The sequence below is a fragment of the Cygnus olor genome, chromosome 9 (assembly GCF_009769625.2).
Source record: "Cygnus olor isolate bCygOlo1 chromosome 9, bCygOlo1.pri.v2, whole genome shotgun sequence".
NCBI classification, from domain to species: Eukaryota; Metazoa; Chordata; class Aves; order Anseriformes; family Anatidae; genus Cygnus; species Cygnus olor.
In genome coordinates this window covers 9273691-9300994 of record NC_049177.1, presented here as the reverse complement: position 1 = coordinate 9300994, position 27304 = coordinate 9273691, and the positions used below count along the sequence as shown (strand labels likewise).

At 42.4% G+C, this 27304-nt stretch overlaps 1 protein-coding gene across 11 annotated transcripts in view; it reads left to right on the top strand.

Annotated features, from left to right (window-relative positions):
- The window catches only part of DGKD (diacylglycerol kinase delta), a 75203-nt gene that overhangs the window by 29032 nt on the left and 18867 nt on the right, over positions 1 to 27304 (top strand). For 8 of the 11 annotated variants that reach the window (XM_040567638.1, XM_040567636.1, XM_040567632.1 and 5 more), the window contains exons 4-16: positions 14944 to 15048; positions 15894 to 16026; positions 16762 to 16868; positions 17436 to 17561; positions 18653 to 18755; positions 19255 to 19417; positions 21500 to 21608; positions 22373 to 22512; positions 23220 to 23304; positions 23885 to 23979; positions 24076 to 24175; positions 24328 to 24601; positions 26481 to 26642. In XM_040567638.1, the coding sequence (XP_040423572.1) occupies positions 14944 to 15048; positions 15894 to 16026; positions 16762 to 16868; positions 17436 to 17561; positions 18653 to 18755; positions 19255 to 19417; positions 21500 to 21608; positions 22373 to 22512; positions 23220 to 23304; positions 23885 to 23979; positions 24076 to 24175; positions 24328 to 24601; positions 26481 to 26642 (1702 nt within the window). Of the gene's footprint in view, positions 1 to 3355; positions 3582 to 3615; positions 4033 to 9959; positions 10262 to 14943; positions 15049 to 15893; positions 16027 to 16761; positions 16869 to 17435; positions 17562 to 18652; positions 18756 to 19254; positions 19418 to 21499; positions 21609 to 22372; positions 22513 to 23219; positions 23305 to 23884; positions 23980 to 24075; positions 24176 to 24327; positions 24602 to 26480; positions 26643 to 27304 lie in introns of those variants that run through there. The other 3 variants (XM_040567641.1, XM_040567639.1, XM_040567640.1) reach the window with 3 other exon arrangements.

The window sequence follows — 27304 nt, the reverse complement described above, 5'->3', positions numbered from 1 at the left end:
CAGTCCCTGCCTTCCCTTCCCTAAGGGGTGAAGGGGTATAGAGTTATTTTGACGCTCGAGCAGCAGAGATAGTTTGCACTGTCTCCAGCTGATTGCTGTATCATGGGTGCTCAGGTAAACTACAGGAAAAACATCCCTCCTCTCTTAATTTCTGTCTACTCCGTCTGTCATTGCTTATAGAGGGGTTTGGCTGTGGTTTACCATGAGCTATAAAAATACTCTGAAAATCAAAAGGTTGGCTAGTGTTGCTGCTCTTGGTCTGCCACATCACTGTGTCAGTGCTTTGGATTCCTTGCAGTCTTGCAATTTTCTCTCGGTTTTCTTTGAGAGCACTCTGCTTCCCCTCTGAATCTTCCCAGCTCAGTTTCTTTCTAAAATTCAGAGTTCTTTGATTCATTTTTTCCTGATTCAAATCAGCGGTATTCAGTACTGTGTTTTTGTCCTAAACTGGAAACATTAAACATACAGTGTTGTAAAACAGTTATTTTGGAGTTGCACATGCTCTGGATTTCTTTCTGTTTCTTTTTCTTCAAGGGAGACTGGTAGTTTTGGATTTAGGAAAGACTGATTTCTTTCTGAGGAAACTCATCCACTCTTCAGGCATCTATACTGCTTCAGGCAGAGGTTCTGCAGAGCTGGAGATACTTGACTTAGTTCATAAAGTGGTATAAACTCACACTTGGTATTGTCTGCTTCTTCTATATTTGTTGTGCAGTCTACCTAATCTTTGCACTAAGATAATTTGCATTATGCAGACACTCTGAGTCTCCAGGCTGGGCTTTTTGGTGGAATCCTATCACTGTGACTTGTTCTCTTTTCAGTCTTCATTGGTCAGTTCTTGATTCTACTTTAAATGGAGAAATACAACTGAAGGCATTAGAGAGTTGATCAGCTCTGAGAGTTGCATGAATGACACTCCTTAGGTACTAACAAAAGAGACAGAAAACAAAAACACTGGATAAAGCACTTAGGAGCGATAGAAAAATAAGGTTAAAAACCAAAGATGACAGTAAACCTTTTACATAGTACATAAATCTGACAGCTAATTTGTTTGCTAGAGCAGGCAGGAAAGACAGAGAAGTGATATTAAGATGAAGACCTCTTCCTTTAAAAAGAAGAGAATGTAATATGGGTTCCACTGTTGTTTACTTAGTCAGTCTTTCAGCGAATGGGTCCTGTTTGCACTGTCAGAACAGTTGTCAGGACTGCTACCCAAAGTTAATGGATGCATGACCATAAAATGATCTGGGAGCATGTGACTGGGGGCATCTCTGAGCTTAAGACGTTGTGCAGGTGTGTCCCCTGAGAGGTGTAAGGAAAAGCTTTATGTTTAGCTATTGTTCCTTTAGGTCAAGCACAGTGGCTGCAGAGTTATTTCGCAGGAAGCCTCTAGGAACAAATCACATAGCAACCCCACAACCGGCCTCCCTTCTCTCAGGAGGATTGTAGATGTAATATTTGCCAGTTCTGTCACATCTCTGCCCTTCTATCTGCCCATCTGTCTACAAGTTAAATTCTTTTTAGATGTCTGAGCTGAAAGTGACTGGTTCTTTGCATGTATTATCCCCTAGTACTTGGAGTACAGATCTCCCACCAGTGGATTTTGCTTCAGCTGCTATCTTACACAGTGCCTCAGAGAAGATCTGCTGTGGTACAAACCCAAGGATAACCACGTTATGCACTCTTAAGCTTTGTGGTGGCACCACAGCGGTCTTCCTGGTGAATTTTTTAGTGAACAGTCACTTCTAGCTAGTTTACATGGTGTACCAGATGTAGTTTTCTCTTCTCTCCACAGCACGTGGTTGGAAAGGTTACATTCTCTAGACACAAAAGGATGATTGCCATTGCAGGTATAAGAATCGGTGTAGTGAAGTATTTTGCAATGCTAAAGCTACCTAGTAGTTTATCTAAACCTCCAGGCACCATTTTGTCATACTGAGAACAGAATAGAACTCTCTGTTCTTTGTTATAACAGCATTAAAAAACTTTTCACTTTCTTTGGGAATCTTCAGTATTACCCAGATCCAGCATGGTTGGGAGTTCTCCGTTCCCTTGACTCTGGACAGAAAGCAGAGCTTTTATCACTTGTGGCCTTAGTTTGGTGGGAAATGCTTACTTAAAATTTCTGCCTTGTTCCTATGGATTTCACCTTGTTTGAGAATGGTGTGTGAAAGTTGGACTGTTCTAGACCCAAATAGATGACATAGCACCCTTGCGTTGGGACAGGAGATTAGTCCTTTGGTCTATTAAGAATAATCACCAGCATCTCTCTTTGTTGCAAAGATTTTAGCTAAATCACCACTGCCTGAACATTTCTTGCTTTTCAGTAAAATATTATTTTTGGAGCAGATTTCCAGATCTTTCTGGTATCTCTGCAAAAGTGCTGGCAGGCCTTATACAGCTTTATCACTTCACCAGGGTATGGAGAAAGCTCCACGTGTTCTTGCCTGTTGTTTGCCACTGAGGTAACTGCTTTACCTGTGTCATGGACAGGAGCTATCTGGCATGCCCATTCTCCATTATGAAGCCCTTAAGATTTGGGTGGTACAAATTGCTTTATTGTCTGTTACTCAGGCAGGCATTTTGCCAGCACAGCTAGCCCCTCAAGAGTCTTTGAAAGGACTTTGCGTCATCTCCTTAGGCACATTTTTGTAAATTTCTATGTGGTGAACAAATTCTTACTTCTCAGCTTGGTGTGCTAGCTGAAGATCTGCTCTTTTCTATAAGGTTCCAAAGGAATCAAACCTGCTGCTTTCAGTAGGACAGGCCCAACTGATGGAGTGAGTCCTTATCAGTTCATTGACCCTTCCCTGGCTTGTGCAGGATTTATGTGAAGCTGAAGGGGAAGCATCTAATACATGTATTATTTAACAATAATGAACAATACCTGTCATAAACAGGAGGGGGCTAGGAAGGCCATCAGATCTTTTCAGGTACATATGTTCTGTTTCAGTGTGATTTTCATATGTTGTTTTTGTGAATGTTTTCCAGTTATTGACAGCAATTGGTGGTGTGGACTTTTACCCTCATTCATGTAACTTTTTACATTCAACAACATTTCAACATTCACTTCACATCCCATCTTACTGAGAGCTCTGAGATCCCATCAGAGAAAGCTTCTGTCTGTGGAGAGAGATGTGGGTAGTTTGATTTCTTCTTTCTGGTGCTTTAGTGGAAGTTAAGTTTGGACACAGCATGCTGTTAAGCACCAGGAGCCATGGTGTTGGTCCCTCCTCCATAGTTAAAGGCTCCTCACTGGAAGAGGTGGAGCTTGAACTCCTGTGCTGCTGTAAACCCTTTTCTATTGGGAAGTACCTCTCAGCTCAGCCACAGACAGGAAACAGCATATTATTACAGTCAGTGCCTGCCTCTCCACTTCACTGCTGCCAGAAGGAAACTTATCCCAGCTCCTCCTTAAGCAGACAGCTAATCAGCTTGTGGCAAGTGGAACGTAGCTCAGAAAGACTGGCCACAGAGGGGACTAATCCTATTAATCGCATGTCAAGCAACCTATTTAGTCTTTTTTTCTAGGGGAGTAGGCTGCTCTGGACACTAGTTTAGAGGAAGATTGAACGTTAAAGGTAAGAGCAGGAGTCTTAAGTTTTCTGGACTGAGCATTGAGAAAAATAGCACCTGTGCCAGCCTAACAGGTCATTGGGAGCTCAGATTCTTTTGAATAAGTGTGCTGCAAGCTCTTACTGTTCAAGTGATCTCTCCTGTATGGATTTATGTAGATAAGTTCTTCAGAACGGGGGTAAAGGTAAATGTGCCTGCAGTGCTGTTGGAAATGCTGCACCCATCAGTTAAGAAATACTGTTTATTAACTGATGATTCACCCTAACCTGTGTCACAGGAGAGAGGAAGTGTCGAGATTAGGGTAATACCTCTCCATCAGAGCACTTGCATGACTGGAGGCAACAATGGTTGTGGCAGGTTGAGGAACAGAGAATTGCTGGTGCTCCTGAATGAGAGCATGCTGTCATCCCTGAGAAGCAACGTGGATCTCACTCTCCAGCCATATGGAAGCCTGAGGTGTGCTACAATTTTTATTATTACTACTTTGTTACTTAGAACTGACTTTATTCAGCAGCAAAGATGCCAGTTTCTGTCTTGTGAAGTTTTATGTGACTGTCTGATCTCCTTCAGACTGTGTTTTTGCTGTATTGTTCCAGGACTTGCTGCTGTGGTGAAATAGCATGGATCTTCATTTTGGTGTAATTAACCTGTCCTAAAGACTCAGGGCAAAGTGCTTGAGCTTTAACAAAAGATAAAAGTGCTGAAGGTGCTTCCTGATGAGGAGAGTATGTTGTTGTCTGCAAATTCATTTCACAATGAAGTGAAAGTGCCTTTGCCTCTTCTGTGGTTTTGTGTCAGATTAAATTATTTGTGTTAGTGTTTTTAATATGAAGAGTTTGTTGTTGACGGAGTGAACAGAGCTGCTGAAGCTGCGTGTCAGACAAAGTCGGCTGCTCGTGTTCAGTTCAGGACCTGTGTGCCTGTAAAGCACAGGACTCAAAGCAGAGGAACTTGAAACAAGACGAACTAGAAACAGGAGGAACCTGGATCAGAGGGTACTTGTGCTGGGTTGAAATATAAGCCTCGGGAAAGGGCATGAGACTTGCTTTTTACGAGGAGAAAGAATATAAGACCTTTTGTTACAAGCTGTTTGCAGAAAGTCAGGCTTGGACTCTTCAAGCTTGGGCTCACACGAGTCAGGGAAAACTGTGTGGTTTGACACTTGCACAGGTTCCTCGTCTGCCCCATGTGGCCTCAGCCCTTTGAAAAAGATGGACCTTAAAACTATGCTGCAGAGAGTAACCGGGCTTCCTAGTGAGGGAGGGCATCTTCCTCTGCTTTCTCAGCTTGGGGCTGAGAGACCTACAGGGAAGACGTCAGCTCTCAGAAGTGGGCAAAAAGACTTACTAATTTTGGGACAGATGTAGTTACATAGGGGAATCACCGAATGTCCTGGGGGAGATGGTTCCTCACCCCACTTCTTCGTACACAGTCTTGGATTGCCTTGTTAAGGTTTGGAGAAGGGAAAGATTAGAAAAGGAGGTCTCACGAACAGGATGGTTCTTCCCCCCTCCTTTTTAAGCTGTCTTCTCTAAATTGGAAAAAATTACAGTGCACATTGGAAAGTCAGGCTTTGCTGGGGGTTGTTGTCTCTTCCACACCCATGTGTGTACACGTTCAGAAATCGTACACTCTGCTAGTGCACTTACTCTGTTTATATTGGCAGCTGTCAGAATTTCCTTTATAAGCAACTGAAAATATGACTAAAGCCATGAATTGCCATGTCTAGAGTCTCTCTGCTTCTTTTCCCCCCTCCCTTCATTAAGTGCAGTTCAGTCCCCATTTCCTGTCAGAACCACTGCAATTTCAAAATACTTTGCTATTTTAGTAGTTTGTAATCCAGACTTCGGTACTTTTTTTTTTCAGCTTGAGAAAAAGCCCTTCGGTAAACAGACCCTTCTGAGTCACTGTTAGTCAGTGAAAATAGTCATTTAAAATCCTTTCATGTCAAGTATTTTTGAGACTCTTAATCCAGTCTCCTGCAGGAACTGGTCAGTAGTCTGCTCACACCACAGAAGGAAAAAATCTGGAGAAAAGCACATCTAAGTGAGGACAAACGCGGAAGAGTTAGAGAGCCTGGAAGAAGTTGCCCTGGGTGGGGAGACCTGGTGATTATTGCTGCATGTTACAGAATGACTCAAAAACATGCTAGGAGATTTCTTAAAAAAGATGAAGCTACTGTAAGAGAAAGAGGTCAGACTGCAATTTATGAACGTTTTTGTGAGACAGGATAGAGAGCTGGAAAGTGAAAGGGACTGTTTGTGAAGAGCTTTTTTTTCCCTAGAGGAAAGTTTACTGCTTTGAAATTAGTGTCTGTTATTGCCCGTGTGCCTGAACAATGGGAGCTTTTGTTTGATATCTGTTTGCTCTTTGTAACCTTCGTGCTGTGTTTGGTGCTTTATCCACCTTCCTGAACAAGTCTGCAGATTCCAGTGCTTTCTCCCCCTTCCAGGTGAGGACACAAAGGCAGAAAAACCTGCGGTAAACAAGAGGTTGTTTGAGAACAAGATGGGTTTGTTTTTACATAGGAGCTGCTCTAGAAGAAAAACTCTTTGTTACGTGCATCCTTACTCTGGCTGTTTTTATGGACAAGGAGAGGCTTGCTAATAATAATCACAGCAATGAGGTCTCTCTCCAGTTGTCATGCTTGTGATGGTTTCACTGCTGTACACAAAACAAGACTGGTCGTTGCAAGGCACCCAGTGTGGAAAGCTGTTGGCTTCCTCAGGCTGTTGAAAGCTGTTCCTCTCCTTTTGTGCTAGCTACCAGCCTCTTCTCAATGCAGCTGAGGGTAGGGGTCTGTGAGGAGCTGCTACTAACAACAAGCTGTCAGTAACAAGTCATTTTCCTACCGTAGACAAGGTCTTTTATTGCTCAGTCTTGTGATTTATTAGCTGCTAGCCTTGATGTGCATGAGACCACTGAGACAGCAGCCCTAGCCCTGGTGAGCATTGACCTACCCCTCTGTTCTTCATGGTTTTGCTTCTGTTTGGATGAATAGGAAGGTTTCTCTGAAATACCTTTACGTTCCCAAATGTGCTGCTCTTTCTGAACAGTGTGGTTGTGCTTGGGAACTCTTCCTGGCAGGAATGCATCCTTTGGAGAATAGATGAAGAGAAGATGTATGTGCGCATCTGCTGCGTGAAGAGGAGGGTGGGTGTGTGATGGAGCTGTCCTAATGTGCTTTGGCACTTGGCATGGCAGCTCTATGGATTCCCAGTTTCTTTCTTCATCCATGTAGAATTCTAGTGATTAGTATGCACACATTATTGGGATTGTCTGCATTTCATACCTGCTAACAGTGACAAGGTTCTTCTTGCATACTCTAGGTTTTGACAGCTACGAGGTGGTTACAGAAGTCCTAAAATCTCCCCGTCTGTGCTCCTCTTACCGATTGCCAAGGACAGGAATGTGCCTTGTTTAGGATTAGAGTTTCCAGAGGCATGTAGGAATGTGACCCTGGTATGAGAGATGATCATTTTCCCAGGGAACGCTCTGTCTGGTCTGCTTTCCCACTGCAGCATCACAGGGAAGATGGGGACTGGGAGAAAGCCCAGATGGAGGGTCAACAGGAGTGAACTTTATCTGCGGGTAAAGCGAAGCAGCAGTAAGTGCCAATGGCAGGGCTCAGAGAAGATGCGCTTTGTAGTGTGCAACCATAGTGTGCAACCGCCTGAACCTAATCATGTAAAAATGTTCCTGAAGAGTCATAGTCCAGTGTCATATGAGAAGCTTCTTTGTTCTTCCCCCTTTAGGATAGCATCCAGGTTTCAAGGAGAGAGGATTGGTACGATTTGGGTGTGCACTGACGTTTGTAAATATTCCGTGATGATTAGGTCTAGGGAGCTATAACTGATCTAAGCACTGAGTTATCAGGACTGAATATGCTGGCAAAACTGAAGGCTGAGCTGCAAATGGGAAGAGGGATGCTGTCTGTGGAGGAAGGCAAGCCTCAGTCCCCCATGGGTCTTAAGTGTTGATACTCGTATTATTTCTCTCTTCCAGACTTCAGAGACCTCCTAAAATCTTGTTGCTTCGCTGCCTAAGGCCTTCCTTTCCTAATGCTCGGCTCCACATTGTTTCAGAAACTGACGTCAGGCTTTTAAGATTTTAGCTGTAAAGGACTGACTGGTTTGAGTCTGAAACTCAGTCTTTCATTTTCCTTTCTTCTCTCTTTTTCATGGAATCATGGAATGGTTAGGGTTGGAAGAGACTTTTTACTAGACCAGGTTGCCCAAAGCCCCATCCAGCCTGGCCTTCCTTTTAACCTTGTGCATTTGCTGAGGGAGTAGCACTTATATTATCTACGCTTAGTCCATTTTGCCCTCTGTGAGTTTAGCAGTCATGTTCAAAACATGTAGTGACTTTGCTGGTTTGTGAATCTTGCTGAAGAGCCAGGTGAGGTGTTTTTACACATGCCGTTGTTCATTTAACTGTCATTGTTGCCAGAACGGGAGCTGAAGTGAATGAAATGGTTGGGTCCTCATTATAATCTCACACAACTTTCCTTCCTGAGTTTTTGGGTTCAAGGGATACCAAGAGCTTACTCCAAAATACAGAAGCAGATGTAGTAGTTAGCTGCAGCTGGTGGACATTTTCCCTGCTTTTGCCGTATGTGATCAAGCCATTTTCTTAGCTCTTTTACTTTTGTGGTTGCAGTTCCTTGGCCTTCTGAGCTCCAGAAATTCCTGTTGTCCCTGCATCCAAATCCTCAACTGTTTTGAATAATCCAGGATCTCTTCAGGGGTTTTATGGCTAACACCTTTGAACATAAGACTATATTTGAACAGGATGTGAGTAAAAGGAAGCCGTCAGAATGAGCAGGTGTTCTCATGCACCCACTTTTGGCTACTCTGAGAAATGTATCACATCAGAAAAACTATATTTAGCAGGGCTGTGTGCCCCCCCCCCGCTGGCTCCCTCCGCAGCATTTCTTCAGCCAGCTCCGTGATTGGGCCAGTGTGATCTTAACTTGTTTTGCTGTCTTTTGTGGTCACTGAGCTCACCAGATCCACTCTGATAGCAAACAGTCCAACTGCGTGTTTGGCTAGGCTGCCACTTCTCTGCTGAGAAGTTTCTGGGCAGCCAGAAAATGCTGAAGGAGGAAGTGAGCAGAGATGATAAAGTTGTCTGGTGGCAGCAAGACCAGAGAATGAAGATTATTCTCTGGCTGTTGGGTGGAGGGAGGTTGTTCAGTACAGAGAAGCACCAAAAGGGTGAAGTATAGCAGATTTCTATTTAAAATTTGGTGTAATATAAGTAGTCTTTTTTGGGCTGCCTTTCTAATCCAATTATTCACAGCTGTTCACTGGGGAAGGACATCCAGGCACATCCAGGCCATTTTTAGAACGTGAAATGAGAAATTTTCTTTGGTTGGCGCTGTTGTTTGCCAGCTGGCCCGATTTGAAATGTCAGAAAACTGGTGTTAGTTTTGGACAGGAGAGTGTGGGTCAACATGGTGGGGGGGAGGATTTACAGCCTGGTAAGAGGGCATGTGCTGGCGGAGGAAGAGATGGAGGAGATGAAGCTAAATTTTGGAAAAGTATCAGGGGAATGTCAGTATTGACATTTGATGAAGTCGATGAAGGCATGGCTTTTTTTTTTAGATTTAGATTTTTTTAGATTTTGAGTGGGCAGGCTCGGAAATTGAGAGTTTCTCTGGTAGACTTGTGGAGGGCACATAAGTGCCTACAGAGGGGCTGATTGTCACCGTGGTTCCGCCAAAGATGTTTCAGGGGGTTCGTTCTCAGCGAGGAGTCTGTAAATTAGGCTGCATCCTGATTTGAAGTGTCTTTCAGCCTTCCTACCATTCTTGTTCATCCGTATGGCTCTTCAGGATTGATGAGATGATTGGCAGCTTTTTTTTTCTTTTTTTTTTTTTTTCCATGACTGTTACTGAGCTCTTTTGCTGGTCAGTGTTAGCCTCAATAAAGTCACCACGTGCTGAGCTCTGACCCCAGCTGCAATTGGGCAGGCATCCAGTTCCTACTAAGAAGTGAAATCTGGAGGACCCCGCCCAGCAAGCTCAGTAGCATTTGGGATCCAAAACTTATTTAATATTCCCTTTTTAGGAAGAGCAAGCACTTTTAATATACATAATAGCTCATATCTAGATAAAATTCTGTGCTGTTTCAGGGCAGGAACACTCAGAGTTCTGCCAATCCCCAAGTAAGCCAAAAATGTATGAGATTATAAATAAATCTTAGGACTTTTTATTGTTGATTTTTTTTAATCTCATAGCAAGACAGCCTGCATCCTAGCTCAAAAGCAATTAGATCGTTGTTTTTGTGCTCTCCCTTTATATGAGAACAAGAGGTCACTGGATGACATTACAGCTTTGTAAATTTAGAACAAATAGAAGGAAATGCTACTTCACCTAGTGCGTCGTCATCCTGTGGAATATGCTGTTCCAGGATGTTAGTCAAAAGCTGTAGCTGGAACATAAAAAAATAGCTGGGCCATGCTTGTTTCTAGCCACGCTTGCCAACAGGGATGACCAAGTCTCGTGTTCCAGAGCATCGGCTCAGCGCGGCTGTAGCTGAGAGCAAACACTCAGACTCCCTGTCTGGAAGAGGACAGGATTTCAGGGTGAAGATTGCTGTGGCTTCTTCTGGAGATGCTAAGAATGGCTTCTTTCTGATGTGAGACGTTCAACTGGTCATCGGCCTCATCTAGACAGCACAGAGTATGTAATAGCCTTTGTCCCTGTGTTAGTGTCCTTTAACAGGTGGATGTCTGGAGCTGAAATTACTGGCACATGCAGAAGGAGTTCAAAGTGGTAGGATGAGTGATTTTCATTCCCTGTGAGTGAGAATGTGTTTCTGTAATCTCAGTGGTGCCTTTTTTGGGAATAGTGCTGTGACGTGCCTGCTGCGCATCAGCCGGCGCAGGTGAGAGGCCAGCACTCCCTGGGTGCGCGGCACTGGGTGCGTGAGGCTGTGTGAAAGATGGGAACTGCTGAACTGCTCCGAGAAGGAAGTGTCCTTGCTAATGTGTTCCTGGATTCCTAATTATCCTCATTAAAATGTTTAACTGTAACACCACTGCGGGTTAATCAGAAAAACAGGTTTGTATGCTTTCTTAATTTCCCCCAAGAATTGTTACGCTAGTTATGTTAAAATCTTATCTGTCCTTCACAGTGAAGACTGAATTGTCCCAGTTTGTCTTTAGGAGTGAGGTTTGCGATTGTATTCTTTTATTTCCGATCTCTGATGATACTGCTAAATCCCAGTGCAAATGTTGATTTAGCACTGACTAATGGAGAATGTTCTTCATAAATTTATCGTGCACAAAGCTGTGTTTTATTTACAGTTCTGTAATTACACAATAGACCCTTTATTTTAATTCTGTGACTCTCTCTGGATGATTCAAGTATGAAAATCTTCTTGATCTCTTTATTTGTCCTCTGCCTTATAAACTTTAACTTTACTCTGTGAACAGAGGATTGTCTAATGCTGAATGTGGGGATTTTTAAGATGCTGTAGTAGATGATATAAGAAGGAATTAGTGATTCCTATATTTGACAGTCTCCCCAGTGATCTGTGAAGTCTGTAGTCTCAGAAATGAATTCTCAACCAAAGTATCTACATTTCTATATTTTATACCACTGTTTTAGATTTCATGTCCTCCAAGGTGACTTAAAAGCGATTCTGTGCATTCGCCTTTTTTTTTTTTTTTTAATAGAGAGAAATAGTAAAAGGTACAGCACTGTATGGGAGTGTTCTGAAATAGGAATCCTGATGATAATTAATTTTACTAGCTGTTTTAAAATATTTTTTCCCACTGCCCAGGAGCATGCCAGTGACTTGTTAAATGAACTGGTAGTTCCTCATAAAAAATTGCTCTTTTCAAAGCAATGAGAGGTCCTTGGACTCTTGTCCTAGGATGCTTGGCCTTTCGATAGGGTACTGCTGTACATATGCAGTTACAGATGTTCTTGGCTTTGCAGCCAAAGTGAGGCCCTGCACTGCTTCCTCTTAGCAGGACTTCAGAGATGCTGCTCATTCTTCTTTAACTTCACATTGATTTTAGCAGTACTGCTTTATGCTCCATAAAAGGTTTCTCTAGGGTAACCTTTCTTACACAGCAGAATCTCAGATGGAAATAGAGTTAATCTCCCACTTTTCCTCTTTCCCAAGGAAAGAGAAAGACTCCTGTGATTGCCCTCTTTCAGAATACATTTTATCAGAACTAGAATAGTTTAAAGGAAAATTCAGGGAAAAGGGAAGAAGTCCTTTGAAGTTTTATTTTTAGAAAATTGTAAATACTTATTTCTGTTTCTTTACAATTGATACAGATTGGATAATTTTGTCCAAAATAGAATGCTACATGCTGAAACTGTTCCTAATATAAATGGCCAGTCCTTGCTTGGAAAAGGCATTTAGCTCCATTTGTTGTCTACTTGATGTTAGTGGCAGTGGCGTGCTTTTCTAGTTACTGGTAGTACCCCTTAGCATAGTTAGTGTTGTTGCAATTGAATGCTGCAGTCTAACCTATAAAAAGAAATATATGTTGTGAAAACTGAAGGACTTAAAATAACCCAGAATTTTACAGATATATCTTTTTTTATTGTCATTACGTATACATTTCTTACTGCACTCTCTGAGCTATTCTGACATCAGCAAGAAGTTTGATCTTCAGCTTCAGAGGTTTTTATTTTTAGCCTGTTTTATGAATCATAATGAGAGAAATGAGAAATGGACCGGAAAATGGTAGTTAACGGGTTACATACTGGGATGACGTGTGTGTGGTTTTTTGGTGCTGCTTAACAAAACTTTGGTGGCATGCTTGTGAGAGTCACACCGGCTTCATCAACCTAACGTAGTCCTAGTCTGTGTTAATCTGTTGTTTCAGATGTTACAGCACAGTTTGCTGGAAATGAAAATGATGATTTTTTTTATATACAAAATGTAGAGGGGTAAAGGAGTGTCTGGAAGTTTTTAGAGTTGACTCTATGGGGTTTATGTGGCAAGGGTTTGGTAGTGGGGAGCTGCAGGGGTGGCCTCTGTGAGAGGAGCCCAGCAGCTGCCCTGTGTCAGATCAGAGCCAGCTCCAGAAGGGACCCGCCAATGGGCAGGGCTGAGTCACTGAGCAACACTGGCTGCACCTCTGTGAGAGCAGATTTAAGAAAGGGAAAAAAAAAAAAAAAAGACTGTTTTGTAACAGAAGCTGGAAGAGAAGAGTGAGAACCGGCCCTGCAAGACCCCAAGGTCAGTGCAGCAGGAGGGCAGGAGGTGCTCCAGGCACGCAGCAGCAGTTCCCCTGCGGCCTGTGGAGAGGCCCCTGGTGGAGCAGGCTGTCCCCCTGCAGCCCATGGGTCCCACACGGAGCAGATCTCCACGCTGCAGATCGTGGAGGAGCCCCGGTGGAGCAGGTGGATGTGGCCTGGAGGAGGCTGCGGCCCATGGAGAGCCCCCGCAGGAGCAGGCCCCGGGTCAGAGCTGCAGCCTGTGGAGAGGAGCCCATGCAGGAGCAGGGGGTCTTGGGGGAGCAGCCATCCGTGGGGACCCGTGCTGGAACAGTTTGCTCCTGGGGGATGGACCCTGTGGTACAGAGCCATGTGGGAGCAGTTCTTGAAGAGCTGCTGCTGTGGGCAGCCCATGCAGGATCAGGTTGGTAAGGACGGCATCCCATGGGAGGGACCCCACATGGAGCAGGGGAAGAGAGTGACCAAGAAGGAGAGGCAGAGATGAAGCATCAGGGACTGACCGCAGGCCCCATTCCCCGTTCCCCTGCGCCGCTTAGGGAAGGACGTGGAAGAGGGTGGTGGTGGTGGGGAAGGTGTTTTGAGTTTGTTTCTGGTTTCTCACTGTTCTAGCCTGCTAGTGATAGGCAATAAATGATATTAATCTCTCCACATTGCATCTGGTTTGCCCATGATGGTAACTGTTGAGCAATTTCCTTGTCCTTTTCTCAACTCTTGTTTCTACTGTATGTTCTCCACCTCTTCCTCTGGAGAAGGTGAGTGAGAGAGCAGTTGTGGTGGAGTTTAGCTGTCCGTTAGTGTGAAACACCACATCAACATAGAGGAGATCCTTTTGATTTTTGTTAATGATGCTCAACCTTAATGTGGATTTTCTTAAATCCAGGTCTTGCAAACACTTCAATATTGTTCTTATTTAAAAAGTCAGTTGGATGGAAATCGGACAGACTTGTACACAAAGAAACAGTGTTAGTATAGTGTGGAGAAGAAACACTTTTGTCTTTGGAAGAATAAACGTTGATTTATTGTCAAGTTGGGACCCCAGCTGAATGGACAGCCCTGTGGATAGCAGACGTGGTCCCCTGAAAAGTTAGGACCTTTTATTTCTCTCTACTGCCGCCATCTGACAAACCAAGAGAACATTGGTGGTAGGCTACACGCAGGCTTGTCTGCATTCCTGGGCAGAATGGAGCTTTGGCACCACGTATGTCTTCTACTTGTTTGTTAAACACTGAACTGCTCATTTAACATGGGGCAACCAGCACATCAGAGTTAGCCTAGAGTAGAAGCAGACTGAAAACAGTATTTATAGGAGGCAAACTCACCACAACCCCAAGCTGCTGGTGGGACTTTGGTTGGAATATCTTTTCTGTCCCAAATGTAGAACAAGCTCTCAGAAGACAAGAGGATTAAAAGTACTGTCATTTCTCTTTTAGATTGTTTATTTTGCTTCATTTCTCTCCTCCTCTCTCCTCACTTGTCATCAATCTAAACTGTTTTTTAGTATGATGTGATGGAGCATTAGGGTTTGTGAGCTCTGCAATCACACTGTAGCTGGGTATGGTATAGTATACTTAAGAAACCACAGAATAGGGGATATGGGCCAGTTTTTAAGGAAAACAGCCCTTATGGGTCATTCTTTTGATATGTCAGTCACTAATCTGATGAAATTTATGTTGTCTACTAGTTTCAGGATTTTTCCCTCTTAAATACTTAGTATTGTGCTTTCAGTCTAATTTAACAAATATGTTATATATTAATTGATAGAAACTGGTACATTAAGCTGTTAACAAAATATTTTTGCAAATTTAATGCCAATTTAGAAAGTCATTAAGTACATAAAAAAGTATGCAAGGTCTGCATATGTGATATATTAACTTTTACTGTCCAGTGCCTGATTTGCGTTGTGCTATTGCTGGGGTATGAGACATATCTTATTCAGTTCTATATTGAGAATGAGAGTTAATATCTCTGTGGTTCTGTAAGTTTATCAAAAGAATTAATGTAAATTTTGGCAGAAGGGAAACATAGTTCAAAGGTGTAAATGACTTCTGTTGTGAATCTCATTGCCTCTGAAAATAGCTTCAATACTAGCAATAATGCATTCTTTCACTGTCTTTCACTGACATGACCAGAATACACATTAATTTTCTCTCTCCCTTCAGATTATCACTCCATGTCGGAAGCTCATCCTTTGTGCTGATAACAGAAAAGAGATGGAAGATTGGATTGCAGCACTGAAGACTGTACAGAACCGTGAACATTTTGAGGTAATAGGATAATGTGTTCCTTTATACTCTGTGCATCCTCTGCTAAATAACAGCTTGTTTTGAGATTGAGTCAGCCTTCAGTGAAATTAACAGAAGTAATTTTTATTGACTGTAGTGGGTATAGCATTAGGCCTTGTGTAAAAAGTATCCCAGATACACAGAAATGATTCTCCAAAGAGTGTACTTTATATACTCTCTTAGTAACTTTGAGAGCACTTTTTTTTGAGAGTGTAGGTGGATTATGAAACACAGTTCTCCTTCGATTGTCTTTTCACTCTTCTGTTATCCTCCCTGTCCTAATTTGCACCTTGTCTGCTTGCTTTTCTGCCTGTTTCAGTGCATATCTTTGCTTTCTGGGACTGTAGTTAGACCAGAACTGCCAGCAAAAGAAACTGTCCTGAGTTCTTCTCACTCTGATGCTTGTCTTCCTGTTCCCTCCATTATGCTGGCACAAACATTCCTCTGCTATGCAATGAACTGGATTGAGGAACTGATCCTGCTGAAAGCTTAATACAAAAAAAAAATGGAGAAGGGAAGGACTGACTTCAGCAGATAAATTCTCCAGTTCATTGTCCTATGCACACTTGTAGTGAGACAAGCATGAGAGATAGCACAGGAGCTGGAATGAAGGTGTTGCTTCTTCTTCAAGCAGAAGCTTGAGCTCTTCTGGCTTAAAGAGCTTCTTCACCTACAGCTGCTGTGTGTAAACTGCATGCGGCCAACTCTTCCCTAGTAAAGTGTTCTGTTTCTGCCTTTCCTGACTGCTCTGCACGAGTCTTTGTTCTAAGGAAAAGTGGTCTTGTGTCTCTGCTTCAGATTTTGTTGTAATGCATTTATTTTATTAGTCTACCCAGTACAGCATGGACCATTTCTCAGGGATGCACAACTGGTACGCCTGCTCACATGCTCGGCCAACATACTGCAATGTGTGTCGGGAGGCATTATCTGGAGTCACGTCACATGGGCTCTCGTGTGAAGGTAAGAGTGCTTCTTTGTCTCCTGTTTTGGGAGTGTCATCTTTATAGCTCAAAGCCACGTTCTAGAGATCTTTTAAGAGGAATATTGTTAACAGTCTGTTTCCCATACAAGACAGAATCAGATTCTTGGTATTTTGTAAAAAAAAATAATAGAAATAATGATGTTTTCATGCTGATTTTAGTATTAGACTTGACAGAAATATAGCTTTTTTTCATTACCCAAATACTGACATCCCTTATTAAAATGATGCTTCTGAAATTAACAGGTATGTAATTCTGAGGTATGAGATTAAATATTCATAAGAATTCTCCTGTTCATAAGAATACTCGTAAGAAAGTCCCTGTTAAGTGTTTAAATGCCAGGAGGTTATTTTTTTAGCTTTAGCATAGCAGATGTGCATGCCTGTGGACAGCTCATACTTGTAGCATGAATGAGGTTACACCCACACTATGTAAAAGGATGACGGAGTGTATGACTATGTAAATCACGTCAAATTTAACAAGGTGATAACGAAGCTTTGTACAAGGAACTAGTAAAAGTGATGAGGCAAGAATTAATAGCTAGCTCATCTTACTCAGTATGCTTAGAGTTGATAGTTTTGGCAGTGCTAACAAGGGTAGTGTGTGCCTATGCTTTCTTTTGGAGCCAAATATGGTCACTTGGGAAAGCTTTCACACAGACTGCCACATTACATGTTCTGAAGCTGGATTAATATATTCTTCTCTTCCTCTCTAGTGTGCAAGTTTAAGGCCCACAAGCGGTGTGCTGTGCGGGCAACCAATAATTGCAAGTGGACAACTCTGGCCTCTATCGGGAAGGATATCATTGAGGATGAAGATGGGGTAGGCATTCGTGTCAATTCCTGTAGCCTTAATCTTGATGTTGAAGCACTGGCGTGTGCTCTACGCAGTTTTCTGCACTGTACAAGTAGTAATTGTGCCTTTATGTGTTAGTGATATGGGAAAGGTCTCTACTGTCAGAGCATAAGATTCTGTGCAAAAGGTCTGGCCAGGGTACCAAGGACTCCTTAATAGCAAGAGAAAACTGCTACAGATCAGGGGGAGTTGAGGTTAGGTAGTCGGAGGCATAGGGAATCTGGTCTGATTTTTGGTAAAGGAAAGATAAATGAGTGGTTGGAAAAGTATCTTACCGTATGGGATGTCTGATGCAAGTCTTTGTTTCCTTAGTAGCCTGGGGTAAATCACCTGGTCTCTTTGTGTTCGAGCATGTTGTAAACTGCCAAAAAAGATTGTTAGGTGTTTTCTAGAAATTACCTCTGCTGTCCTCAAACAGTGCATGTAAAGACTTTCAGTTGTATATATCTGGAAGCCACAGTGTATCCTGTGACCTTAAATTGCATGATGGAAAGTCCATATTGGTTCTCTCCTCTCCCTCTGTTCCATTTGCAGATCTCGATGCCACATCAGTGGTTGGAAGGAAACCTGCCAGTGAGTGCCAAATGCACTGTGTGTGATAAAACCTGTGGCAGCGTCCTGCGTTTGCAAGACTGGCGCTGCCTTTGGTGCAAAGCCATGGTGAGTTGAATAAATGTCACTATTCCAGTAAAAGGATAGTCTTTGATCAGCTCTATGATGTGTTCTTTTAGTGACATTTACTTAAAATGAAATCTCCACCAATGCCGTCAGTATTTGCCACGAAGGATCTGGTTGTTCAATCTGCAGGTGATAAACAGCCTGCGAGAGAAAGAAGTTTAAGTTGTGATGAAAAGCATCACTGATGCATAAAAGACAGACCTGAAATAAGTTCCTGCCTTCTCTGCAAGCTCAGTTGCTTTTGATACTGTGCTTTCATAGAAGAATCCAATTATTCTAGATATGAATCAATGCCTCAGGCATGGGAGATACTTGATTTTAAGGAGCTGTTTTTTGGCATTTCTACAAGTTGAAAAGAGAGGGGGGAAAAAGATGATAAAGAATACTCAGTTATTTTAATAATAGCGATTTCCCTTCCCATTATAATAGGTTTCTCTTACATAAACACTGTAGTTAGATCTTGCTATGTTTCCAGTTGTCTATAACATTAATAATGGAAGTATCACAAAATTTATAATGAGTTGGAGTGGGTGCTCAGACCCCAAGCAAACCCTCTGTCTTGCAGTCTTCATGTACTAGAAATGACTGAAGTGCCTAACTCTACTTCGTATTTACTTTTTTGGTTAGCTTTTCTAATCCCTTCTTCTCTTTCCTCTTGTGTCCCTTATGTGCTCCTACTTCGTTTTCTTGAATTCTCAGCTTCTTTTTTTGCGGCTTTTCAAGAAGCTATTACTTTCCTTGGATCTCAGCTGAGGCTAGGATTTTGAAAGCAGAGTACCGGATGGCTTTTAAAACCACATAATTTGTTATCTGGTCCTCTCAGCACTCAAAATGCTTGTCTCCTGCATTCAGATGGCAGAAAAAGCACATGCTAATGGAAAGAGGAGAGGAGAATTGGTAGAAAACAGATTAGATCATTCTTTAACATGACCTTATTAATGACATTTCCTTGGGTTCTTCCTTTCTTTCTTTCTTACCTAGCCGTTACAATCTCTTGTTGGGTGGCTCTGTGAGTTATACCACAGTGCCCAAAAGGGTGCAAATGATTTTTTTTTTTTTTTTGGTATTTTCAGGTACACACAGCATGTAAAGAGTTGTTGCCAAACAAGTGCCCTCTTGGGCTGTGCAAAGTATCTGTCATTCCTCCTACTGCTCTTAACAGCATTGATTCAGATGGTAAGTATCACTAGTAAGTAGTGCCTTCTTTCTCTTCCTCTCAGTCATGGTCCTTCCAGATAACACTATTAATCCCAGGCTCTGTCAACTGACAATTCTGCTTTTGGTGTTGCTGAAATTCCAGACTAGAAGATCTTGCTGAAGTATGGTGCTGAGCTGTTTGTTTTGCTTATTACCCTGTAATGTCAGTATTTGCTGAGTTGCAGCTGTTAAAACTTATTGAGAACAACTGTGTTGCAGAAGCAGTTTGGGAAGGTTGGGGAAGCTGAAAATTTTGGCATACTGCTAGGAGATAAGTGTGACGTTTGGCAGCATGAGGTATGGTTCGTGCTGGATTCAGGGCTGTGTGCATTTGGCATGTATCCAGTGAGTGCCATAAGCACAAAGAAAGTACTAGCTTCTTCATTGCTGTGCTATAGTATGGGGTGTTTTGTGGTTTTTTTCCTCACCCCATCTCTCAGCTTTTCCTCCCTCCCTGCTACCTCTTTCCTTAACACAGGTTTCTGGAAAGCTACTTGCCCACCTTCTTGCACAAGTCCTTTGTTGGTCTTTGTCAACTCAAAAAGTGGAGACAACCAGGGAGTAAAATTTCTACGAAGATTCAAACAGCTACTGAATCCAGCCCAGGTCTTTGACCTCATGAATGGAGGACCTCACCTTGGGTAAGCAGATATTCTATAGAGGAATATTTTCCCTGTAAATACCAGAAAAGCTCAAAGGATTTATTTGATTTATAAGGTCATCCTCAAATGTCACAAGGAACCTATTCCTCTGAGAAGACTGGGCACATGCAAAGTTTGGAGGGGTTTTCCCCTCTCTGTGTTTAGTGTTATTGATTAGTTAAAACAAAACATGTTGTTGAAAAAAGGTTATGTCCATTCATCAGTAACAGCAGAACAGCTTGAGGGATTTTGGGGGAATTCCAGAAACACTCCCCTGGAAGAAGACCAAGCACGGAAATTGTGAATCCAGAAGTAAACTGACAACAGACTTGTAACAGGCATCCTAATGTACTGTTAACGAGTGTTAACTTGAGTTAAATCCAGTGAACAATCGGGTATCACAGATAGCAAATGAATATTGTCAAAATGAGATTTATTCAGAAGTAACTTAACCCGGTAAGTTTGTGAAACATCCATTCCTTAAAGATTTTATGGTGATGTTGGAAAAACATCTCTTATGAATGCTTTCACTAAAGTTGTTTATGCCCTGGGATCTAGGTGACATTTCAGGCTTGTTTACCAGATTTCACTAGAAAATCTATTGATTAAGGAAAAAAAAAGAGAGCAAGCAACCTGTGGAATAAATTCCTTTACTGTTTCTGCAACTCTGTTTAAAACAAACAAAAAAGGTCTCCAGTTTGATTCTTCTAAACATTTCTGTTGCATCAAAATTGGGTGACTTTCTTAGGAATTGGTACTTCTTATAAATAAGAGCCAACACAAGATGAACCTCTATCATATTTTGATATGATTGACTCAGAGTCTATTACTACAACCTACAGGTGCAGGGTGCTAAATCTGGGGAGTGGATGAGTGACCACTAGGATCTGCTGAGAACTATAGTTGGAACTGTAAAAAGCTGTTTGTTGCCACAGTGCATTGCAAAAGACTGGCCTTTAAAACTGTAGCATGCTGTCCAAGGGATGTGCTTGGCTGATAAATAATTTACAGAAAACTTTAAAATTAAATATTTTTCTTCTTCCTCACCCCAGTTGGACTGATTGTAGAGAAGAATTTTGCCTTTAATCAGGAGTGAAGAGAAGAAATCAATTACTTTCTCAGGCTGTGATGCACACTAATCAAAGAGCTGCTCTTTGCTCTTTTAAAAAGCAAGTGATAGTACAGGGTAAAGACCACTTCTTAATAATTTAAATATTCTAAACTTGTGCCAGTCAAACAGTACCATAAGATGTTGTCATTTCTGATAGCTGTTTTTCATGTGTCAGTAGTGGTTGAAGAAATAAGGATTTTCATGTACTACAGCAAATCCTGTTTAGGTAATAATAAATATATATATATTTACTTAACAAATAAATAAAAGCATGCAGTAGTTCTGGAGGATGTTCACTAAGAAACATAGTTTCAAACAGCTCAAGGAGAGGTTGTTTTTACATTTAATATTCTGGAATGAGTGAATAAGATAAATTCACATTTGTATTGCTGGAGAGTTGTTTGCCTGCCTGCAGGCCAGAGAAGGTGCCAGAGCATTGGTTTATGTTGCTTTCCCAGAAGGACTGAAATTTTGAGGCTTTATATCCTCTTACAGTTGTCTGCTTACTGAATGACTGCATAAAGTTCCCACTCTTCAAGCCTTGCTTTAATTGGCGTGGCCTTAGTGCGGAGGCAGTGACATCAGAGCACTCCAAATAGTGACAAATAACTAGTGTTAGGCTGAACTAGCAAATCTGCAAAAAGGAGTTAATTCAATGGATAATCAGCTATCACATGCTTGTTTCCTCTTCCGTTCAGACAAAAGTGCATTGCTTTAGAAGGAGTGTGTGTCTGGGGTGTATATCTGTGGTGAATAGCCATTGTAAATTGCTTAGCTGTATTTATAATTCCTTACTTATAACTATTTGAATTCATTTGTAATCTGACAGTGGCCTGTATTCATTACAAAATCAGAGCCTGCTTTAAGCGAATCCGACATGTTTATAGCCTAGATTGGAATTGTTTATCATTCCTTTCTGTAACAGCTGATTGCTCTTCTCTTTTGATTTTTTTTCTTTCCTTTCTCTGTAGTTTACGCTTATTCCAGAAATTTGACACTTTCCGGATTCTAGTTTGCGGTGGGGATGGAAGTGTTGGCTGGGTTCTCTCCGAAATTGATAGTCTCAATCTTCACAAGCAGGTACCTGCCCAATGAGCTTGGTTGGTTGTAAGAAAGAAGGAACAACAACATGGGTTGAAGAGGACTTTCTTTGATCATACAGATGTAGTTTGCCCCAGGATTGAAGCTGCTGAAAGCTTACCACAATAGTGTTCTTGCAATAATTTTCTGCAGGAAGCAGCACTACTTATCTATTCCTATCTACAGTGTTCCTCTCCAACTCCCTTGTACAAGATCCAGTCTTTAGAGTAGTTGAGTTACTCCTGCTCCGTTGCCACCAGGGACTTAAACTTGGAAAGGGCTGCAATTAGAAAACCAGCATGTCAACAAGGGTAGCAATCCTCATCTATTCCCTGTAATTCTCATGGTGTTTCTGTGTCCTCGGATAGCTAGAAACTTCATTGGATTAGACATAATTTACAGGGTTTAATTTGTTTCCATTTTGTCTTGTAGAGGGCTATGCTAATTTTACAGAAAAGGTAATAGCACCACCTGATGGTTAAATGAGTATATCTGCAGGATGGAGTATCTTTTAGCAAGGTTCTCTGGGTGGCAGCTGTAATGCACTCCTCTCTCAAGTAACAACCTAAAAGCAGAGGGAACCTGTCTTTACTTGCATGCTGTTCTGGCTGTTTTCCCCATCCAGTTGCTTTCCCCCTCCCCCTGGGACTAGCTAGTTCTCAACCACTGCTCTTTGTAAGGAATCAGTCATGTTACTTTTGACTGTTAGTGGTTTGCGTTTTCCTATTTGAATATCAATTTTGTTTTCCTTTTCTCTGTTGCAGTGCCAGCTGGGAGTGCTGCCGTTGGGAACAGGGAATGACCTTGCTCGTGTGTTAGGCTGGGGGTCTGCTTGTGATGACGATACCCAGCTCCCCCAGATCCTGGAGAAGCTGGAGAGGGCGAGTACCAAAATGTTGGACAGGTGAGTAATCAACACTGAATTGCATGAAAGCATCATTCTAGGAGAGCTTGATTTTGCCCATCTGTTGGGCTTCTTTATAGTTCCAGGTATGATTTTTTACTGATAATCTTCTGTCACCTTTTGTCAAAAAAAGATAGTCTTCCTTTCTGTGTCACTGCTGCAGAATAGTAATGGGTGAAATTGTCACTCTGTCTGATGTCCAGTGTCATCTCTCGTGTTCCAGAGTTCTTGATAATTGAATTTGACAATCTCACAGTTGTGATGTTTTAAACTATTTTTTCTTGATAAATTTGGAGCAATTTATCTCAAGTTTGGCTTATAAATGAAAGCTGAAAACAGAAACAGAAATCGTTACCCCTAGTATTGATAAAGCCTTTACATCTTTTTACATTTGAAAACATCTCTTGACTTTAGATTTGTATTCTGGCATGTTGAATCAAATTATGACCATAGGATTTCTGTGAGAGAGGGAAGAAGGACAGAGAATGTGCTTGTGTTGTAGAATACTTGTTCATAGTGTTATCCCTCCTTCTGCCTCACTTCAGCCCCTCTGCAATTTCAGTGCATCCCTATGGCTTCTTTACATCATTCATGTCCCTAACAAAGTGCTGTTTGTTCTGCTTGAGATTCTGACCTGTTATGTCCTTTGGATAAAGGAAGAAATCGTCTGCCTTGTAGTGACAGCTATGATGCCTCCTTTTCAACAGGTGGAGCATCATGGTATATGAAACCAAACTCCCACGCCAGGCCTCCACTTCCACAGTCACTGAAGATTTCAGTGAGGATTCTGAGGTACTTTGCAAGATGCAGAGGGGACAGGGAACTGGGAGCAACAGCCTCAGAAAGGATGAGATAGGAGACAGTGGCTGAGTTCAAATGGAGCAGGCCTTAGCTATGACTTGGGGGTAGTAGGAGCTACAAAGATCCTGGGCCTTTAAATTAATGAAGTGTTGTAGGGAAGGATGGAGGCTGGGTTACCAGAGTCAACAGCTGTAATGGGGGATGAGGAGGAGAAGATTTGGAACAGGAAGAGAGAGGAAATGATTGACTTTACCCTGCTGTCATGACAGGATGTTGTTGAAATTGTGGAAAGCTGAATAGCAGTTAAAGGAAATGTAAAAAGCTCAGTGTTTAAATCCACAGTTGATGAGAGACTCGTAAGAACTGCACTGCTGATGATTTCTAGGTGCAGAATTAGCATCTTCATCAAATTCTGGTCTTCAGTGGGTAAATGAGCCCTGAGCCACAGAACGTTTCCAGGGCAAAAAGAAGTTATAGAATGATAGGTACTCTCTGGGGAGCCAGAGACACACGGCAGGTGTTTTACTGCTGGGAAGCAGCACCCCAGTGGCTTGTTTCTGACTGTCACCAGGTGCAGAAGATTCTCTTCTATGAAGACTCTGTGGCTGCTCATTTGTCCAAAATTTTGACTTCTGACCAACATTCGGTGGTCATCTCCTCAGCCAAGTGAGTACTTAAAAAATTGCTCTAAGTGAAAGTTGTACTGTGAAAATCCTGAGATGATCCTTGCATGATTTTGTTTTCCTTACCTTCTTTGTCTAGGGTACTTTGTGAGACAGTGAAAGATTTTGTGGCTCGAGTAGGGAAAGCCTATGAGAAGGCAACAGAAAGCTCAGAGGAATCAGAGGTCATGGCCAGAAAGGTAAAATTGGAAAAAATGTATAGCTTTCTACTTCTGAAGTGGAAAACTTTGTTTTCAGGGAAATAGGATAATGGCATACCAGCAGGCATTAAAAGCTTGAGCTAGCTAAGTTTACTGTTAGTTCTGGTTAAAACTTCTTCTTTGCCTTGTAGTGCTCTGTCCTAAAGGAGAAGCTGGACTCACTGTTGAAGACACTGAATGATGAATCTCAAGCATCTTCATCTCTGCCAAATCCTCCTCCCACCATTGCAGAGGAAACCGAAGATGGTGATGGGTCAGGCAGTGCTTGTGATTCTTCTAGTGACCGGTCGGTGGGCTCGTCATGTACTGCACGGCCCCAGATATTTCGCCCCCGGGAGCAGCTCATGTTGAGAGCCAACAGCTTGAAAAAAGCCATTCGTCAGATTATAGAGCATGCAGAAAAAGGTAACATGTTAGGTGTCCTACTTGTGGCTTATTATGAGCTCTTGAGAAGTATAAATTTCCTGTATTCCAGAGGGGAGTAGGGTTTTTTATTAACAACAGCTTTCCTGAGCTAGAGAAACTGCTCAGTAAGCCTGGCTGCCTAGTTCCGTCTCTGCCAAGCCCACCTGTATGAAACATTGCTTGGTAAATGAACCTGAAGTTCAAGGTATGTTCTCTCCCGTAGGGCTGGTTTAGGAAGTTACTACCCTCCCACACTCTATTTGTTTGAGTTTCCTGTCTGTCTCCACCCATACCGCAATTGTGTCACTGCAACTGTTTGTGTGGCCTTGGTGTAAAACAGATCTGAAAATACTTGGGAAGAAAATATTTTAAGTATTTTAACTTGGATTGTTTCAGCAATCCCTTTATAGTACAGCCCAGTAAAACAGTGCAGTGGTACAAATGAAAGGGCAATGAACTGTAGCACAGAGGCAACAGAAAGCAGGAATTTCTTAAATGAGCTTTGTTACTGGGAAAACATTATAATACTGTACCTTGATGCAAATCAATCCTGTTACTATGTTAAATACCAGGGAAGGTGACCCTCTTCTCCCATCTTGGCCCTTATCTCTCCCCAGCCATTCACCCCTGTAGCTCAGAGTTTCATTTCCTTCGAAAGGCGTCAGTGTCACAGATGTTAGTCATAAACTCAGTGATGTTAAACTTAGACTAAAGGAAGTATTTAATAGCTTATTACCAGAGATAAAAGCATTGAAGTTGCAGATGTGATGTCCATGCGCACCAAAATGTGCACTGTGAAGAACAACTATGCAGTAAGTTGTAGATCATTGTAATGTTACTTGGATTTCCAGCACGGCAATGTTGTATACAACCTACCCTGAAGGTGAAGTTATATGAAGTGATGGAAGTTGAGCAGACAGCCTGCTTCTGGTGAAGTAGAGGTCCTGACTTCATTGCTGCCCCACTTTGCTGCTGCTTATCTTATGCTGATTTGATGCTTTTTGGAGTTCTTTTGGAGCCCAGCCAATTTGCTTAATTCAGCAAGAAGTTTTACTTTTCTGCCGGGCTAGTGGGTTGGATTTCCTTGTGGATAGTTTTGATGAACTGCAGAATCAGCACAAAGAAGGGGAAGAGAGCGTGAAAGAAGGGGAGGGGGCTTGTCACCCTTCAGAAGCAGTGAGGTGGTAAATTGGTTGCATTCTGTGAGGGCTTGCTGGGGAGGACTGTTGAAAGGAAAGAAGAAAGGAAGTTTTGATTTCTTTAGGCAACATGCTAGCATTTAATTCTTGCCAGCTCTTGGGCAAACTCCACTTACTCCACTTGTTCAACTTATCCAAACTGTTTTTCTTCTTCCGAAGTATGTAATTTGATTATTTTGTTTGTATTGTTTTTTACCAACTACTGTTTTCTTCCTCCTGATGATGTGTGTCCAAGTGTCCTTTTCAAGTGACCTATCCTATTGTCCTAGCACAGATCAAGCAAACAAAAAATTCAGTTTAATCTATCATTTATTGTCCTTCTGGTTAGAATTTCTGGCATCTAAATGTGATTAAATGGAAGCCCATCAACTGTAGCACAGTTCACATCGTGGAAAGCCCGACTGAAAGGCTTAAAGTTTAAGTCAGACACTTCTACTTAGAACCTCGCTGCTGAAGATCTCAGCAGAGAGAACAGAAGGCTAAACCATCCCAGTTCCAAAAGCCCTTCAGAGCTGGGTTTAGGTGAGACAAATGATATAGGAAAGCTTTCCTATATTCCTATTCTTTCATTTAAAGAGTCAGGACCTTTAGAGTCTCATTCTGTTGTTATTTTTGTCAGTGGGAGGTGTTTCTTGATGGAAAAGTTGTGAAGTAACCACCTACTTTCTCTCTCTTTGCAGCCGTAGATGAACAAAATGCCCAGACTCAGGAGCAGGAAGGCTTCCTCCTTAGCCTCTCAGCTTCTGAAGAGGGCAAGGAATTAAGGAATGAGGATAAAATCTCCCTGCAGTCATCACACAGCAGCAGCTATGGAGTGTCCAAAGTGAGGAACCAACGGAAAGGTACTCTGGGGCTGCCACCATGCAGATCTTGCATGTAACAGTGTTACACTGTTGCCAGTCCTGTTTTTCTCTCATTTTTGCATGATTGCTCTAAGCCTCAGATGCTACTCTTTGCACTGTGTGCAACCCTGTGCATCATACACGCTATCATAGAATCATGGAATATCCTGAGTTGGAAGGGACCCACAAGGATCATCGAGTCCAACTCCTGGCTCTACAAAGGTCTACCCAAGAATTCAGACCATGTGACTAAGAGCACAGTCCAAATGTTTCTTGAACTCCGACAGGCTTGGTGCAGTGACTATGTCTCTGGGGAGCCCGTTCCAGTGTGCGACCACCCTCTCAGTGAAGAACCTCTTCCTGATATCCAGCCTGAACCTCCCCTGTGGCAGCTTGACACCATTCCCTCGGGTCTTATCGCTGGTCACTAGAGAGAATAGATCAGTGCCTGCCCCTCCGCTCCCTCTCGTGAGGAAGCTGTAGGCCGTGATGAGGTCTCCCCTCAGCCTTCTCTTTTCCAGACTGAACAGGCCAAGTGACCTCAGCTGCTCCTCTGCTCCTCATACGTCTTCCCCTCTAGGCCCTTCACCATCTTTGTAGCCCTTCTCTGGACACTCTCCAACATTTTCATGTCCTTTTTGTACTGTGGTGCCCAGAACTGC